The 14,944-nt window shown below is 56.2% G+C and overlaps 1 protein-coding gene and 1 long non-coding RNA gene across 5 annotated transcripts in view; one reads left to right on the plus strand and one right to left on the minus strand.

The window, feature by feature from the left end:
* Positions 1-3,041: 3,041 nt before the first annotated feature.
* On the plus strand, positions 3,042-5,269 carry LOC122232415. The gene is made up of 2 exons (XR_006209760.1): positions 3,042-4,061; positions 4,809-5,269. It is a non-coding gene; the product is annotated as an uncharacterized LOC122232415 (long non-coding RNA).
* Positions 5,270-6,982: 1,713 nt separating this feature from the next.
* Positions 6,983-14,944, minus strand: part of SSH1 (slingshot protein phosphatase 1) — a 58,999-nt gene continuing 51,037 nt past the window's right edge. For all 4 annotated transcript variants that reach the window (XM_042961591.1, XM_042961592.1, XM_042961593.1 and 1 more), the window contains 3 exons: positions 14,443-14,643; positions 11,591-12,158; positions 6,983-8,804 (listed from right to left, as the gene is read on the minus strand). In XM_042961591.1, the coding sequence (XP_042817525.1) occupies positions 7,566-8,804; positions 11,591-12,158; positions 14,443-14,643 (2,008 nt within the window). In that variant the 3' untranslated portion in view covers positions 6,983-7,565. The remainder of the gene's footprint in view (positions 8,805-11,590; positions 12,159-14,442; positions 14,644-14,944) is intronic.

The raw sequence follows: 14,944 nt of genomic DNA on the forward strand, positions 1-14,944 counted from the left end.
GGTATTTATTGAGCACCTGCTATGCTGAGCATTGCACTAAGTACACGGTGGGCTATTATCTTTGGGGAGAGGGTGGTGGGGTAGAAAGTAGATGAATTTGGAGTCAGACACCCTGGACCTCTGTCCCTTTCTGGCTGTGGGGCTCTGACCCATACTCCCTAACCCTCTGAGCTTCCAACCCTCATTTGTAAAACGGGCTCATGTCTGCTGTGCGGACCACCGCTTGTCAGTAGTAGGTGCCCGGTGTACGTTACTTCCTTCCTGCCTCCCTCCCCTCCGTCCCTCCTGCCCAGTACCAACAATAACGGCCACCGTCGATTCGGCGTGGACGGCGTGCCAGGCAAAAGGGGGTTCCGTACATTATCGGCTAATTCTCAAATCACCGGCTCCGTGAGGTAGGTAACATTGTTCTAAACCCATTGATATCTGATTTCAAAACTAGAGGGAGCTCACCACCTCCAACATACCACCTGCAGGAGAACGTGTCTCTTAGCACCAGGGTCCCCTGCATCCTTTTCTGTGCCGGGAGGCTGCTTGTGCCAACACCAACATTTTATCTGCTGGAACCGTGCACAACAAGAGGACTTTCAAGCTGAAATGGGACCCTTTATAGATATACTTCAGGATGCACGAGCAGTTTCCCTTTAAAGGCAAAACAAAAAAAAAACAAAAAAAAAAAAACAAACAAACCCCAAAAATGGTGGCTACGACTTGGGCAAGAGACACACACCTTATGTTGTCCAAATAGCCTTTGGAGCTGGACGTAGGTCAGATTTCCCAGGGGCGGGAGGGAGGCTTCATTTCTGACTCCTGTGCTTTCTTGCTGACGCCTATAGGGAGATGAAGAATGCAGCTTCAGCTTGCTTCTTGGCAAGGTTTTAGGTGGGGAAGAAGCAGTACTGACTGGCTTCACCGCTTTCCACATGTGGCCACGGGCAAATCACTTACACTCTGCAGGCCCGCCTCTTCACGCGTAAACTGCGGGTAACATCAACAGGGCTGTCTGAAGGACTCAGTGGGACTCCTTCCGTGAAGTGCTGGGTACACAGAAGGACCAGTAGAATCTGCTCCCTACCGCTGGGGCGCAGGGTGCGTGGCTGGTCTTTCCTGGGCAGGAGACGTCTTTAGGAAGGGCTTCCCCTCCCACTGCCTTCCGAAATGCCGTTCTCCAAGCTCTGCCTTCTGGAGCCCCCTCCAAGCATCTCGCCAAGAGGGGCTTCTCTGGGCGTAAACACAAACAGGCAGGAGCGTCCTCGTGTGCAAAACTACCCCCCCGGCTGGAGGCGTGATCTGGGCTCTCACTCCACCTCAGGACTGTTACTCTTGGGGGTGAAATCGGGGTAAAGACAGCCAATTGTAGGAACATTCTGCCAGGGCCCTGGGTAAATGAGTATCTGGTGGGTTTTGGCAACACCCCCGCATTCTGTTAGAGGGATGTGGGTGTTGTCTCTAGAAAGCATGCATGGAATGTGATTGTAACCAGCTAAGTGGAAGCCTGCTCCACTGTGTCACATTCTTATTTTGATGGTGTTTGAACTTGGCCTTTAGAATTCCCAGGGAATCCATCGGGAACATACAGAGTGCTGGGCCCGATCCCTGGGCTCTGATTCATATCTGGAGCCTGAAGAGAATTTATGAGGTGTCTCCAGCCTTGCCAACGAAGACTGTCCTGAACCATGACCCTCGGTGGTTTGATTTCAAAAACATCTTACAGAAAGGACTGCCCCGCAGCTTCCTGGCGTGGCCCCTGAGAACCACCTCCCCAGACCTTCTGCTTTGATTTCATACTCAAGAAGCAATTCCTGACCATAGTTTGGCTTCAAATGTAGATTCGCCTAGAGGACTCAATGTGCTAATTGGCAAGGGAGAGTAATCTGACCTGCTTGACGGCTAATAATTCTTGTTCTAAAGTGATCAGCTTGCATTCCGGTTTATCCATCTGTCTTCTGGGAGTCCAGGTGACAGACCCAGCAAGCCGGGGTGAACTCAACAAAGTATTTCGTGGATCCACAGGCACTGGAATTCAGTGGTCGCGCCAAGGTCCCTGTGGCAGACGGTGCTGCCCACCAAGCACGTGTGCCCGCACACCTCCCGGCGGTCTGGACGTGTGATGTATTGCGTCCAAAGGCCGTGAAGAATGAGAGTCCCCATGCTCTTTCCCCCGACTGCACAGCCAGAAGCAAAGAACACCAAGATAGCACAGGGTTTAAAATGCCAAGTAGCTCAGCTTTGTGAGTCACCAAGGCTGGAGAGCCACCCAAAGGTCCTGACCTGCCATGGATTGTGACCTGGGCGTGAGATAAGCCTCTGTTGTGTGTAGCAACTGAAGTTCCCTGGGATTCCTGCCTCGGTCACTAGCGATAATTAGCCTCCACAGTCCCCTCCCCCGTGACGTGTGGCTGGCATAGCTTAGGTGGGTCTGAGGAGCACACGCTAGTTAGCTGTCTTCTGCTTGTGCAAGAAGAGACACCAGCCAGCGAACAAGTCCCATGACCACCCGCAAGTGGGCCTGTTCTTCCTCACTGACAAAACCAGGAGGAAAACCAGACAATTCCTGGAGGAGCTCACATTTCTGCCCTTGGTTCTTTCTTCGGTCTAACGTGTCTGGGTTTTTCGTACAGGGCTTAGCGCACAGTAGGTGCTCAGTAAAGACCGGCTGTCGGGATGACGCAGCTATGTCTGACTGTCTAGGCAAGGATTGAAGAAGCAGTTTCCTTCTGCACAAGTTCATAGGTCATCAAACACGTATAAAGAAAAAGTTTATTCTCATCACGAGAAGCACACGAACTATTACAGTACGCACCAACAGAAGAAAAAGTGCGTTATGCATCTTCTACTGCAAATTCACAGTACAAAAGATACTGCCTTTTAAATATATATATAAAAAAACAAGAAGAAAAACAATATAATAAAAAAAAAAAAATCGATACCGTAACGCAACACGCTGGAACCCACTGGCAGCTTCTGAAAACCAAAGAACTTATCTTGTAGAGTTCCTGATTTTGCAGGGGGTGGTACCTGCACCTGCGTTTTGTTGCAGAGAGCTCAGGACACCGGCACGGGGGGAGACAGGGTGGCCTCGGTGGTAAGAGATCTCTAGGAGACAGTACAATCGTGTGACGGGGCGGGATGCTACCCCCCAGCTGGCTAGCAAGCCAAATTCCGTGCTTTCCTTGCAACTGTGGGGCGCGGCGTGAGCCAGCGCCTGCCTCGCCTGCAGGAACCCCTGATGCTCTTGGACACCTGCAGGTCCCCCCCCACCCCCACCCCCGCCCCAGGCACGACCGCGCAGCAGATGAGCACATGCGTGGGGCAGGGCGAGCTCCGGCCCGCACGCCAACCACCACAGACAAGGCGAAGGTCCAATCACAGGTGAGAGCTTAACAGTTTCCCATAAATACACAGTATTCGTAAACTATTATTAAGGCACTCAATTGTAAAACAACAATTACAGTGTCGGAAGAGGGGGGAGGAAGCAGCCACCTTCTTGTGTGGCATGGCCAACACAAAGGACCGCGGAGGGCTGGAGGGCTGGTTATAAAGACTCCTATTTAAGAGACTGACTGAGGCCAGGGCACCGGCTGCAAGACAAAAGGTGGTCACGTCCAGGTCTGCTGTGGGGACCGCTGCACAGCCCCACTCCCGATGGGTCAAGGTGGTCCGCTTCGGACTCGGGGGACACGGCATGGATGTGGGTGGGACAGAAGTGGCCCACAGGATGATGTGATTCAAGCTGTAGATCTGTCGATGCGGCGTGAACTCCTACACACGGGGATTCGGTGACGGAACGCACACAGTAAGACCAAGTAGCTGAGCGTGGGGGTCGATCAGCTACCTGGGTTTGGCATGCAGCATCGGCAAGAACCTGCGGGGTGGGAGCAGAGCAGGTGAACCTGCACCATGCTGTGTCACAAACTCCTTAGCCTGCCTAGTGCTCCTGTCCTCGCTGTGTCTGTGGGAAGCCCCGCCAGGTGGCAAGCCAGAGGAGCGCTGGGTGAAATGTATGCCAGCACCGGGCATTTCCTGTCAACGGAGGGCACGTCTCTCTTCGGACACCTTGGGTAAGGTTACTTCTATGACCTTGACGATGTAGCATTTCTTCTCACTGGGGAGAAATGGTCCCAGGGGAGCAGGGCGAGTCATGAACCTTCTGGGATCTGGCCGGTGTGGAGAGACAGGGGTGCCTAAGTCCAGGGCTGTCCTGAGGAGGTTAATTCTGTGGCATCCTCTGGGCTTATCCGGGAGGGAAAAGGCTCTAGAAGGGGCTGGAATGGTTTTTGGCGAGAGGTATGGGGTGGAACAGAAGAGGCTGGCACAGTGCAGCCATCTGTGAGCAGCTAGTGAGCGATCTCATGCATGACGGACAGGGTACCGCTACCCACTACCCAGGAGCATGCTGTTGGGCACCCAGAGCTCGGCATGGGTCCCCACACTGTGAGATCAAAGCAGCAGGGAATGCCAAGAGTGGGCAACTTTGTTCTCAAGTTCACGCGGTGATGGACATCGCTCCAAGGCCCTGCAGTAGCTACCCGGCCAAGAAACTGAAATCGGCATTGTCAGATCATGACCAGGGGGTCCTGTGGTTTCTCTCTCCGTGACCAGTTTCCCCCGAATACTTAAAGCTTCACAAGAAGACCCTCCCCGCCCCGAATCAATGCAAGATGAACATCTGGGGAAGCTGAGTCTAACTTCTGGCATGCCATAGGAATTAAAGCAAAAGAGAGAGAGGCGAGACAGTACGTGAAAAGCGGTTCAAGGCTCAGGGAGATTATCAAGCTGACTTAGAAAACTTTTGCTCTCTGTTTCAGCAAGGGTGTTCTCCGAAGAGGGTGGTCACCAAAACCAACGACTTTCACAGCAAAGACCCCGCCTCTAACTTGTGCCACCCGTGTTCAGAATTCTCGCCATCAGCAGGGAAGACGAGACAGGGCATCGGTCAAGACACGGAATGTCGTGTGGCACAAAATTCCTCTTCCAGGGGCCAGCGTGAGCCTGTCTTTGCCAGGGTGCCCCCAAGCCTGGCGGGGTGTTCTTGCTTCTCTGGGTCTGGGAGAAAAGCTTTGATCCTTTCCTCCAGGCCAGAGTGGTAGCCATTAAATCAAGAGGGCTTCATTTTGCTCTGATAATGGGGACTTGGGCCCTGGTCTGTGTAGACGCTGAAAGGCGAGCCATGCTTCTGAAGACAAATGGGCAACCGGAAGCCAAAGACTCATTCAAATTCCTAATCCTCCTCCTACACTTTGAAAATTAAAAACATCCGGTTCTCACACACAGACCTGGTCTCAAAAGAGCAACCCAAGCCTGTCAGCGTCAAATCTAAAGGATTATTTTGACACAAAAATTGAGCCACCACATGAAATTTAATTTGGCAAAACGTACTGAACTTGGTATGTTTTTTGAGAATATGTTTCTTTTGGCCAGGGCGGTGGCGGGAGTGGGGGGGGGGGGCAGGGTACCCAAAAGGGTTTTCAGGAAGAAGCAGATAATCACCTTTTAAGGTGGTTTGGATTGACAGGTGGGAAAATAAATTCCTATAAAGTAACGTAATGTTAGAAAAAAAATAATAAAAAATAAAAATAAAAAAGAATGCCAGAGAGGAAAAGTTCCTGGAGAGAGCATTTTTGCACAGACTCTACCCACTAGTTGGAATGTGGATCACCCTTGTTCCTGAAGATCCTTCCCGGAGTGCTCTCGGGGGGCCCAGGTCTGACCAATGTAAAACGTAAGAGGGCGACTCCTTCGCCCACTTTCGGAGCTTGGCTGGGCCCGGGAGGCTTGTAGTTTCACTGAACCAATCTGGCCACCGGCGGAGAGCCAGCTATACTCCGGGAAAGCTTCGGCCAGCAGTGCCCTCGCACCTACACAGCGACCCTACCCTGCGTGAGAGCCGCGGGGGGGGGGGGGGGGGTGGCTGGCAAGGTCTGGGTCGGGAGAAGGCAAGCGTTTGGCCTGAGGTGTCCAAGAGGCAGGGAGGGCCTTCAGATTCGCCAGTTTTGTTCTGGAGCCCCGAGGTGTCGAATAAAGCCCAGGGTCCGCAAACTTTATAAAGGGCTCGACGGTGAGTATCTTAAGCTTCGCTGGCTACCTGGCACCTGTTGCGTATTGTTATTTTTTTGTGACCTCTTAAAAATGTTCTTGGCCCATGGGTCCGTACACCAGTTTTCTGCCTCCTTGGATGAAACCTTTCTGCCTTACCCACCGAGCCTCTTTTCTCGCTCTCCAAAATATTTTAACAGGGGCTCCGCACAACACCTGCGGAGCCCCTCCCCCACCGCCACCCCCTCCCCCCCCAGCCCGGAGCCAGTGACAGCATGTCGTGTGCAGCTCACTGGATTCTGAAAGGCGGCTACCTGGAGCCCAGGCCGGGACGACAGACCTCTCCTCCGCTCTGGCCTCACCGCGAGGAAGAGCCAGAGAGAAACAGGAAGCAGTGTCCTCACCTAAGGAAGGGGCAGCTGTAAACATCTGGGAAGCTTTTCCATCATCTCGTTTCTCTGAGGAGCTGCTGCAGAGTCGTTCCCCAGGAGGGAGACCCCCTCTGCCTCCCCAAACACGCTCCTGTGACCCAAGGAACCCGAGGGCAGGTTCGATCGATCCAAGCAGGACAATCGATCCGAGTGGCAGCACCACCGTCCCCACCAGATGCTCAATCACTTCCAAAGCCTCAACACAACCGCACCGGGTCCAGCAGCGGATGAGGGACCCGCAGTGCGTCGTGGGTCCTCCTCCCCAGGTTGGGGGCACTTTAAACTTTGCCATTGGCAACGACCAAGGACGTCACGTACGTTCCCGCCCCCCCGCCCCTCGCCCCGGCGCTGGCCAGACGCGCATCACTCAGCGGTAACAACACAATCAGGACAAAGAAGTCAACCGTACGGATGATCTCCACGCGCCATAGAGTTGGTTCAACAACGGCACTGGACGACTTCCTGTTAACTTTACCTAGCGGCGCTTGGTGCGGTCGACTTAAAAGTCTTAACGCTTTTTGGGGTGGTTTTTTTTTTTTTTTGGTGGGGACCAAAGAAAAAATTCTCTTTTGGAAAAAACCTTTTCTGACACAGCATCATTCCCTGGAACGAGCCTGGGTCACTATTGTATCTTAAAAACAAAAAGCACAGCAAGAACAGAGGTAGGACTTAATATTGCCATCCAAGGGTTTCCCCGCGAGGGCCTGAATGAGCTAGGGACGTGCGCGTGGCGACGGAGCCATCTCGGCCCCCGGTCTTCCGCACGGTGCCAAGGGAGTACTTGCGATGTGTCTGCACATCCGTATATGCTTTTTTAAAACCGGATTCTTCCTGAAACCACAGGACTTGGGGATCAGGGTTTTGTATCTACTGGCCGACGGCTTCTGGCTCTCCAGGGCCACACAGCTGGCTTCTTCCCCCTTTCTTCTTGTGCTACGTTATTTTTTGTCTCTTCCCCTCCTCTCTGTGGCAAGAGGGGGAAAGTCCGAGCGTCCACTGTTTAGGAGAAATCAAGATACAAGGGGCTGACCAAAACCCCCGGTGAAACGCACGGAGGGATCACGTGATGGTGTCCGTCCAAATGCAGCGAGAGGCGGGTCAGCTCCTGCTCATCCACAAGGGGCTTCTCAAGTTTTCTGAAGCGGGTTTCCCTGATGGCGGAGAGGTTGCAGCTGGGTTCCTTGGGTTTGCCCGGGGCTCACACGAGAAGGAAGGCTCGCCCAACTTAGCGTCCCGGGAATCGGCGAGGGTGGACGCGTCCGCCTCACCGGACAGGTCCTCCGTCGAGAAGTTGAGACTTCCGAGCTTGGCCAGAGAGTGTGAGCGTTTCAGCGGGGACGAGACGGTGAGGCCCGCCAGCCGGAGACGGGTCTCGATCTCCTGCGTCCGCTGCTTCACGAGCCCGGGCTTGCCTCGGACGCTGTGGATGCTGTCGCTGCTGGAGCTCCGGGTCAGGTTGGAGCTCATGGAGGAGGAGGTGGGGGTGTAGCAGATCGTCTTCAGGAAGTCTTTCGAGAAATGACTGGTGTGATCCAGGCGGCAGAGGAAGGGGGTGGGACTCTTGAGTGGGGCTCCTTCGAGTGGAGCGGGGAGGGCCTCTGACTTCTCGTCACTCCCAGAGAGGCGAGGCAGCGGCAGGGGCCCCGGCGGAGCGGGGCTCTCCTCGGGGATGCTGGCCTCCAGCCTGCTGGTCGTGCCGTCCCTGGAGGGAGAAGCCGGGTCTGCGGGCGTGCCCTTTAACCTCTCCAGTTCTTTGGTGTGCTTCCGGACCAAGCCCGCCTTCTGCAGCTGAATGATGGATTCCTGGTGCTGCATCAAGTAGCTGTTGGTGGTTGGTTTCTCAGCTTCTTTGCTGAACAGAAGCCGCAGGTCCTTGGCTGGCTTCGGATCTTTCTTGGGTGGGGATTCATCCTTCGCCACTTCCATGCTTGGAGGGTTCTTATCACAGTGAGAGTTCTTCAAAAGGAGGGACTTTGGCAGGGCTCTTTGGGTTTCTCTGGAAGGTTCCGAAAGGCTAGCTGGTGTTTCTGGGGCAGCTTCGGCCCCAGAGCCACCACCGTCTGACCTCCTCGAGCCTGCTGGTGGTAGGAAAGAGGGACTTTCGCTTGGGCCAGAGGCCAGTCTCTCTAAAGCTCGGGCCCTGCTGGACGTGTAGGCCACAGGGGAAGATGTGAGGTGGGGCAGGAAGGTCGGCTGGGTGCAGATGGCGGGGGCACCGGGGTTCTCGCCCCGCTCCCTGAAGGCCTCAGGAGCCCCGCTGGCTGTAGGGTACATACAGTCGGCACAGGATTTGTAGGAAGGCTTCACCTTGTTAAGGATCCCGAATATAGCATCGTGCTGAAAGGAGACGAGAATGTGGTGAGTATACGGTAACGGGCCAGCGGCCACAGAACACGAGGAAGGCGTGGGGTGGGGCTGGGGCAGGCACTGGAGAGGGAGCCCCCACTTCAGTCAGTGCAGGAACAGAGGCCTCTCAGAACCCCCTGGGCCATGAACAGTGGCGGTTAGGGATGCCGAACCAAACTTTCCAGAAGCTATGTGCCCACGATCCCGGGGAAGTCTCCGGCCACACAGCCAGCAGGGTGGTCAGGAGCAAGGCCTGCTCAACCCCACCTCCGCCATCTCACGTGGATGCCTCCCCCGTCCTCTCCCTCTCGGAACAAATCTGTGATGGGGAGTATGTGGCCTGCAAACGGGGCTCTGCCCTTCTAGCATGAATACAGCACGGCTCCAAAGAACCACCATGTAGCTGTGGACTGTGGTCTTCACAGTGAGGTGGCAAAGGGCAAAAATGGCTTTGGAAAGACCCTCTTAATCTTACCCACCCAAATACGGGTGCCCATAGTCTCGGATGAGGGAGCCAGGCTGAGGTGGTTCTTTTGTTTGTTTGTTTATTTATTTGGGGGGAGGGGCAGAGAGCCAGGGAGACAGAGGACCGGAAGCGGGCTCTGCACTGCGAGCACAGAGCCTGACACGGGGCTCGAACTCACGAACCACGAGATCAGGACCTGAGCCGAGGTCAGACGCTTAAGGGACTGAGCCACCCAGGCGCCCCTAAGGTGGGTTTTATGTACCAAGGGAGCACACATTTGTGATGTTTTCCGAGGAAAACCACCTGCCTCTAGGTCAGTGTGACCTGTGCCTCCACAGTGTGCCCTTCTGATGGGCGGGGCACCTGCTCACCTCCCTCATGTGCCCATAGGGCTGCTCCTATGGGCTGCGGTGGGGGAGGCCGACCCTCACCCCGACAGTGGTTTAGCTGTGAGATTCCCAAGCTGGTCTGAAACAAAGGCTTTTTGGCGAAGGGCTGATACTGTACGTTTCTCCCTGTGGCCTGCCACTGGCCCTGACCGTCAAGGGTTAATCCCATCCGGTGTCACAGACGTAGGTCCCCCAAGCTAAGAAGTCACGGGGTAGTCCAGTCCTGGAGGAATCCTAAGGAAACCCAGCCATGATTCCTCGAGGCTGCAGGGGAGCATATGGAGAGCGTGCGGTGGGGGAGGCAGGGGGGCCTGGTCTCCCGCAGAATCCTAGCCTACTCAGGACTCCTGGGGCCGGCTTCCAGGTCAACCAGTGAGACCAGATCACTCCCGACCTACAGCCTGAACTCGCAACCCGGAACTCTGACCAAAGTTTTCTTCTAAAACCTTCAGGACCTAACGTTCTAACACGTGGTGAAATGATCCCATGGTGGGAGATTTAAGACCACCTTTCGGAGCCCGAGGAGCAACCGGCTGGGAGAGAAGTCACTCGTCCAACTCCTACTTAGGGAGCACCTGTCACACATCATGAGCTGTATCAGGCGCAGGGGCTGCAAACAAGACGTGGTCCCCGCCCTCGGAGGGTCTACTGTCTTCTAGTGAAAACGGACCAGGACGCTGAGTGAAGGCATAGTCTTACAGATGAACCCTCACCAACCTGGAGCCATAGCTCACAAACAAGAGTTGAACAAATGAATGAATGCTTGTGTCTTGGTCCTCTTCCCTTGATCACGTCACCCGTTCAATCAAATTCTGGCCAGGGAAGGCAGGCTGTGTCCTTCACGTACCTTCTTACCCAAGCTGCTCGTCTCCTCCATTCTGCGACTCACCCCACGCCCTCTGAGACTGATGGAGGCACTACTGTCCTGGGCAGAGGTCTTACGTCCTCTCTCTTTATGGGTATTTGCTCTTTGAGGGAAGGGGGAGTGGCGGGAGAAACTCCTGAGTCAGGAACATGGCGTCTGGAATGTTTTATCGTTTGGAGGTCGGTGGTGGGTCGGCCCCACTTCATTCGTATTAAAAGGTGGCCAAGGCAAACCCTCTGTACGGGGGATGCTGGCACCTGCCGGCTTCCCGAGTGCTCTCGCCGTGGCGAGCCAGCGCAGAGTGAGGGGGGACGCCGAGAGTGGGCGGCACGGGACACCCCCCGCCAACCCATCCTCCGCCCCTGGGCCGCTCGGAGGAGGGAAAAGCCTGGTGGAATTAATGATTTTCTGAGCGAGCGCCAGCTTGCCAGGACCTTGCTGCAGAAACCCACCACACAGGAGAGCCACAGGGGACTGCTGGAGTCGAGCATCCGAACAGTAGTCGGAAGACCAGACCCTTGATGATATGGAACAGTTCCCACCGGTTTCTTAGAGGTGATACTGTGGTCGTGTCTCCACTGAAGCGACACATCTGGGATTTGTTTCGAGACAATTCAGAGCGTGGGGAGGTGAGGGAGGGTATGAAATAAGAACGGTCTTGTGTTGATCAACGTGAAGCTGGGTGCTAAGTCTTGCTTTCCATTTTATGTAAGGAAGGAAGCGAGGGGCGTCTGGGTGGCTTAGTCAGTTGAGCGTCTGACTCCCGATCTCCGCTCAGATCGTGACCTCACGGTTTGTGAGCTGGAGCCCCGTGCTGGGCCCCACGGTGACGGCACAGAGCCTGCTTGAGGTCCTCTCTCTACTCTTCCCTGACTTGCTCTCTGCACCTCTCTCAAAGTAAATAAAAAAGAAAGGAAAGAAGGAAGTCGAGCTGGAGGCGCAGCCCGAGCCGAGCCGTGACTGAGCGCCCCGCAGACCCCTGGCCTGGGCACGCCTGCCCCTCCCCTCCGATAGCGCCCGCTGGCAGGGGGGCAGGACGGGCCAGCCCAGCGCCCACCTCGAAGCCCTCCGGACAGCTCCTCTTGCTGTTGTTGTTGTTCAGGTTTTCCCGGTTGAGCAGGCTTTGGTCCAGCTGGGGCGGGGGCCGCCCCCACCGCCCTGCTCCCGGGGCCTCGTCCCCTTCCATCTCCTCCACCGGGGGCGACCAGCCACTCCGGGCCTTGGGGCTCCCGAACTCCAGCTGCTTCTTCACCTCCTCCTCGCAGGGTCCGGAAGCTTCCCGGGGATGTGCGGCCGGCCCGTGTGCCTCGGTCGCCTCGGCTGCTTCCTCCAGGAGGGCGTCCCTCTCCAGGTCCTCCAGGTGGACCACGCTGCGGGTCTCGCCGCCGGGGGGATGCAGGAGGGGGTCTGAGAGTCGCCGGAAGCAGCAGGGGAGGGCGGCTCCTCCTGGGGCCCTGCTGTCTGGGAACCCAGGCTGGGCAGCGTCGTCCAGGCAGGGCAGCTGGGCCTCTGGGGTGCCGTCCAGCGTCTCCGGCAAGAAGTCCCCAGACCCTGCGGGGTCCTCCGTGGGCGGCTGGAGGCAGGTGTCGCCCTGCTGGCGCCACAGCTTGTTGTGTCGTTGTTTGCTGCGGGGGAGGAAGGGCAGAGGAAAGTCAGGGGGGGCCGGTGCCCGGAGGGTCCCCGGAAGAGGGGTTGCGGGGGGAGCCGGTGAGGGACAGCCCGAGGCCGACAGAGGTATCACTAGGACCCTCGGCCACTGGGGCGCACGTCGGGAGCCTTAATTGGCATTGTCACACGGGGACTCTGCGGCGGGTAACGTGAAAGCAGTGTAGACCCCGAGGGTCAACACGGTCTTGGGGTCCCGTGTCATTCTGTGAACTCAGCCACTCTACTGCGTGTTTCATCTCCGTCTCGCCATCTGTCAACGAGGATGGGAATCCTCTCCTCCCCACACCGTAGGGAGGCAGTGAGGACGGCAACAGACAGCACATACAGATCTCACGCTGGCCTGACTGTGTAAACACGGAATGTGCGCTAACTTGGGGCCACATCTGAAAAAACTGGAAACATGCATTTAGGTCAGAAAGATTACATGTGGGCCCCTGGGCGGCTCAGTCGCTTAAGCGTCTGACTCTTGGTTTCGGCTCAGGTCTCGATCTCGCGGTTTAAGAGTTCAAGCTCCGCACTGGGCTCTCGGCTGACAGTGTGGAGCCTGCTTCAGATCCTCTGGACCCCGCCCTCCGCCCCTTCCCCACTCGCGTGTGCGCGTTCTCTCTCTCAAAAATAAACATTTAAAACTAGGTTTTATAAAACTGTAGTAGTATTGTTATAACACATTTTTTTTAAATGTTTACTTTGAGAGAGAGAGAGAGAATGTGTGAGTGCAGGGGAGGGCAGAGACACTGGAGGGAGAGAGAAATCCCAAGCAGAGCCCGACGTGGGACTCGAGCTCACAACCCATGAGATCATGACGTGAGCCGAAATCAAGAGCTGGACACTTAACTGACGGAGCCACCCAGGTGCCCCCGTTATAACACATTTTTAATGTAAGGATGAAAAAAAAAAAGAGAAGACAAAAGTTTAATGTGAAATAAGGTAAGTCAGTCACCCCCACGCACCTTAGGGCCACAGTAGCCAACAGCATGCGGGTATGCGGGTTACGGCGAGAGAAGCAAACATAAGAGGACAGCGTGAACTAAGGCCCTGCTGTCCGGCAGTGCACGGGAGCACCACGGCCATCCGTGACGGCTCTGTGTGCGCATTCAGGCAAGGCCGAGAGGGCCCCCAGATGGGGCTGCGAGTCACGGTCGGTGCCTTGTGGCTGTGAACTCAGCCTGAAGACCCCTGGTGAGGCTGCAAACTCCTGATGGTGCAGCAAGCGACTGAAGGGCCAAGGGAGAGAGCAGGACCACCCACCTCTTTCCCTCCCTCGCCTCCTCCCCCTCCTCCCCCCAAACCCCTCCTCGTCGTCCCTGGGCCCCGCCCGGGGATCTGTCCAGCTGCTCCCTGGTTGGCAGCAAAGGGACTCCAGAGACGTCTAGGGCTGTCCTCAGACCCCGTTCAACCCTGCCGGAGCACTCCTGCTTTCTCACACGTGGCCAAGAAGCCAGTGGACTCAGCTTGTGGCCTCCTCACAATACCAGTCAGAAATAATCCAGGGAGGCTCCAAACCGCCAGAACAGAAGGGAGTCCCAGAGTCCAGCGGGGATCCGCCTTCATGGGGCCTCCCCACACAGGAGCCTTGGGAGCCCACGGACCTGGGAGTGCTCCCTCCCCTCTGCCCTCGCGCACCTGTTCCTCCTCCCTCCCCTCCTCCCCCCCAACATGGGGGGTAACCTGTACTCTGCAGACCTTTTCTGGACGGGGGTTAGAGATTTCAAATGTCACCGTGGGCCAGCTATGGCAAAGCACCTGCAAGGGCGAACCTGTGCACCGTTCACACAAATCTCAGAACAACCCTATCAGGGAGGCTTTAATCCCAAACTCAGAAGAGGACACCGAGGCTGGGCTCGAGGCTTGGGGAGATGGGCGAGCTCGCCCTGAGGGGCCCAGCGGGTCAGCACCGGGAGTATCTGCTCTGCAGCCCTGGGAACCGCCCCGTGGCGAAGCCTGGCACGCGGCTCGGCGCGAAGCAGATGCTCAGGAAACGGGGACGTCCACGTGCCTGTGCTGCACATGACGTCATGCCTTGGATTAGAAGCTGTGCACCGTTCCCTCCGGCAGCAAAACAGCTTTCTGTGTGTGCCAACAAAATCAAACAGATCCCTCCTGGAAACCACTAATCAAACCCCAAACAATGGTTGTTTTCTCAGACCGGCACCGCACCGCCCCCCCCTCCCCCCAGAAGCAGGGTTTTAGCTGCGGAGCCCGCTCGGTCCCCTCGATCCTTCTCAGCAGGCGGTCACCCACCTCGCGTCCAAGATGCCTTCATACTCAGACAGCTGCCTCATAAAGCCCGCGTTGGGGCGTGTAATGCTGCGCTTCTGCTTCACGTAGTTGTACGCTTTTTCCAGAGGCCAGCCAAACTCCTTCATCGCGTAGGCTATGACCGTGGAAGCGGATCGGCTGACACCCATCTTGCAATGCACCAGGCACTTGGAATGGTTCCTCCTGCAGGGGTGGGGCGGCGGGGGTGGGGGTGGGGGTGGGTGGAGGAGAGAGTCCAGAAATTTCAACAATTTCCTTCTCTCAGGTGTTCCCCAGTGGAGTTTTATAAACCCTGAAGTTATCTCCGTGCCCAGACCCCCCCCCCCTTATGTCCTGATATTTGTGCAGCAGATGGCCACACACCCTCTAAAGGAAATAGCTTCGCTGCAAAATCAATTAGCACACAATGGGAAATCGAGATAAATCTGTCCCTGTCTTGCCAAGCTGTGCAGGGAGAGCTCCCAAACCGGGCCGCCTTCAGGGA

The sequence above is a fragment of the Panthera tigris genome, chromosome D3 (assembly GCF_018350195.1).
Source record: "Panthera tigris isolate Pti1 chromosome D3, P.tigris_Pti1_mat1.1, whole genome shotgun sequence".
Classification (NCBI taxonomy): Eukaryota; Metazoa; Chordata; class Mammalia; order Carnivora; family Felidae; genus Panthera; species Panthera tigris.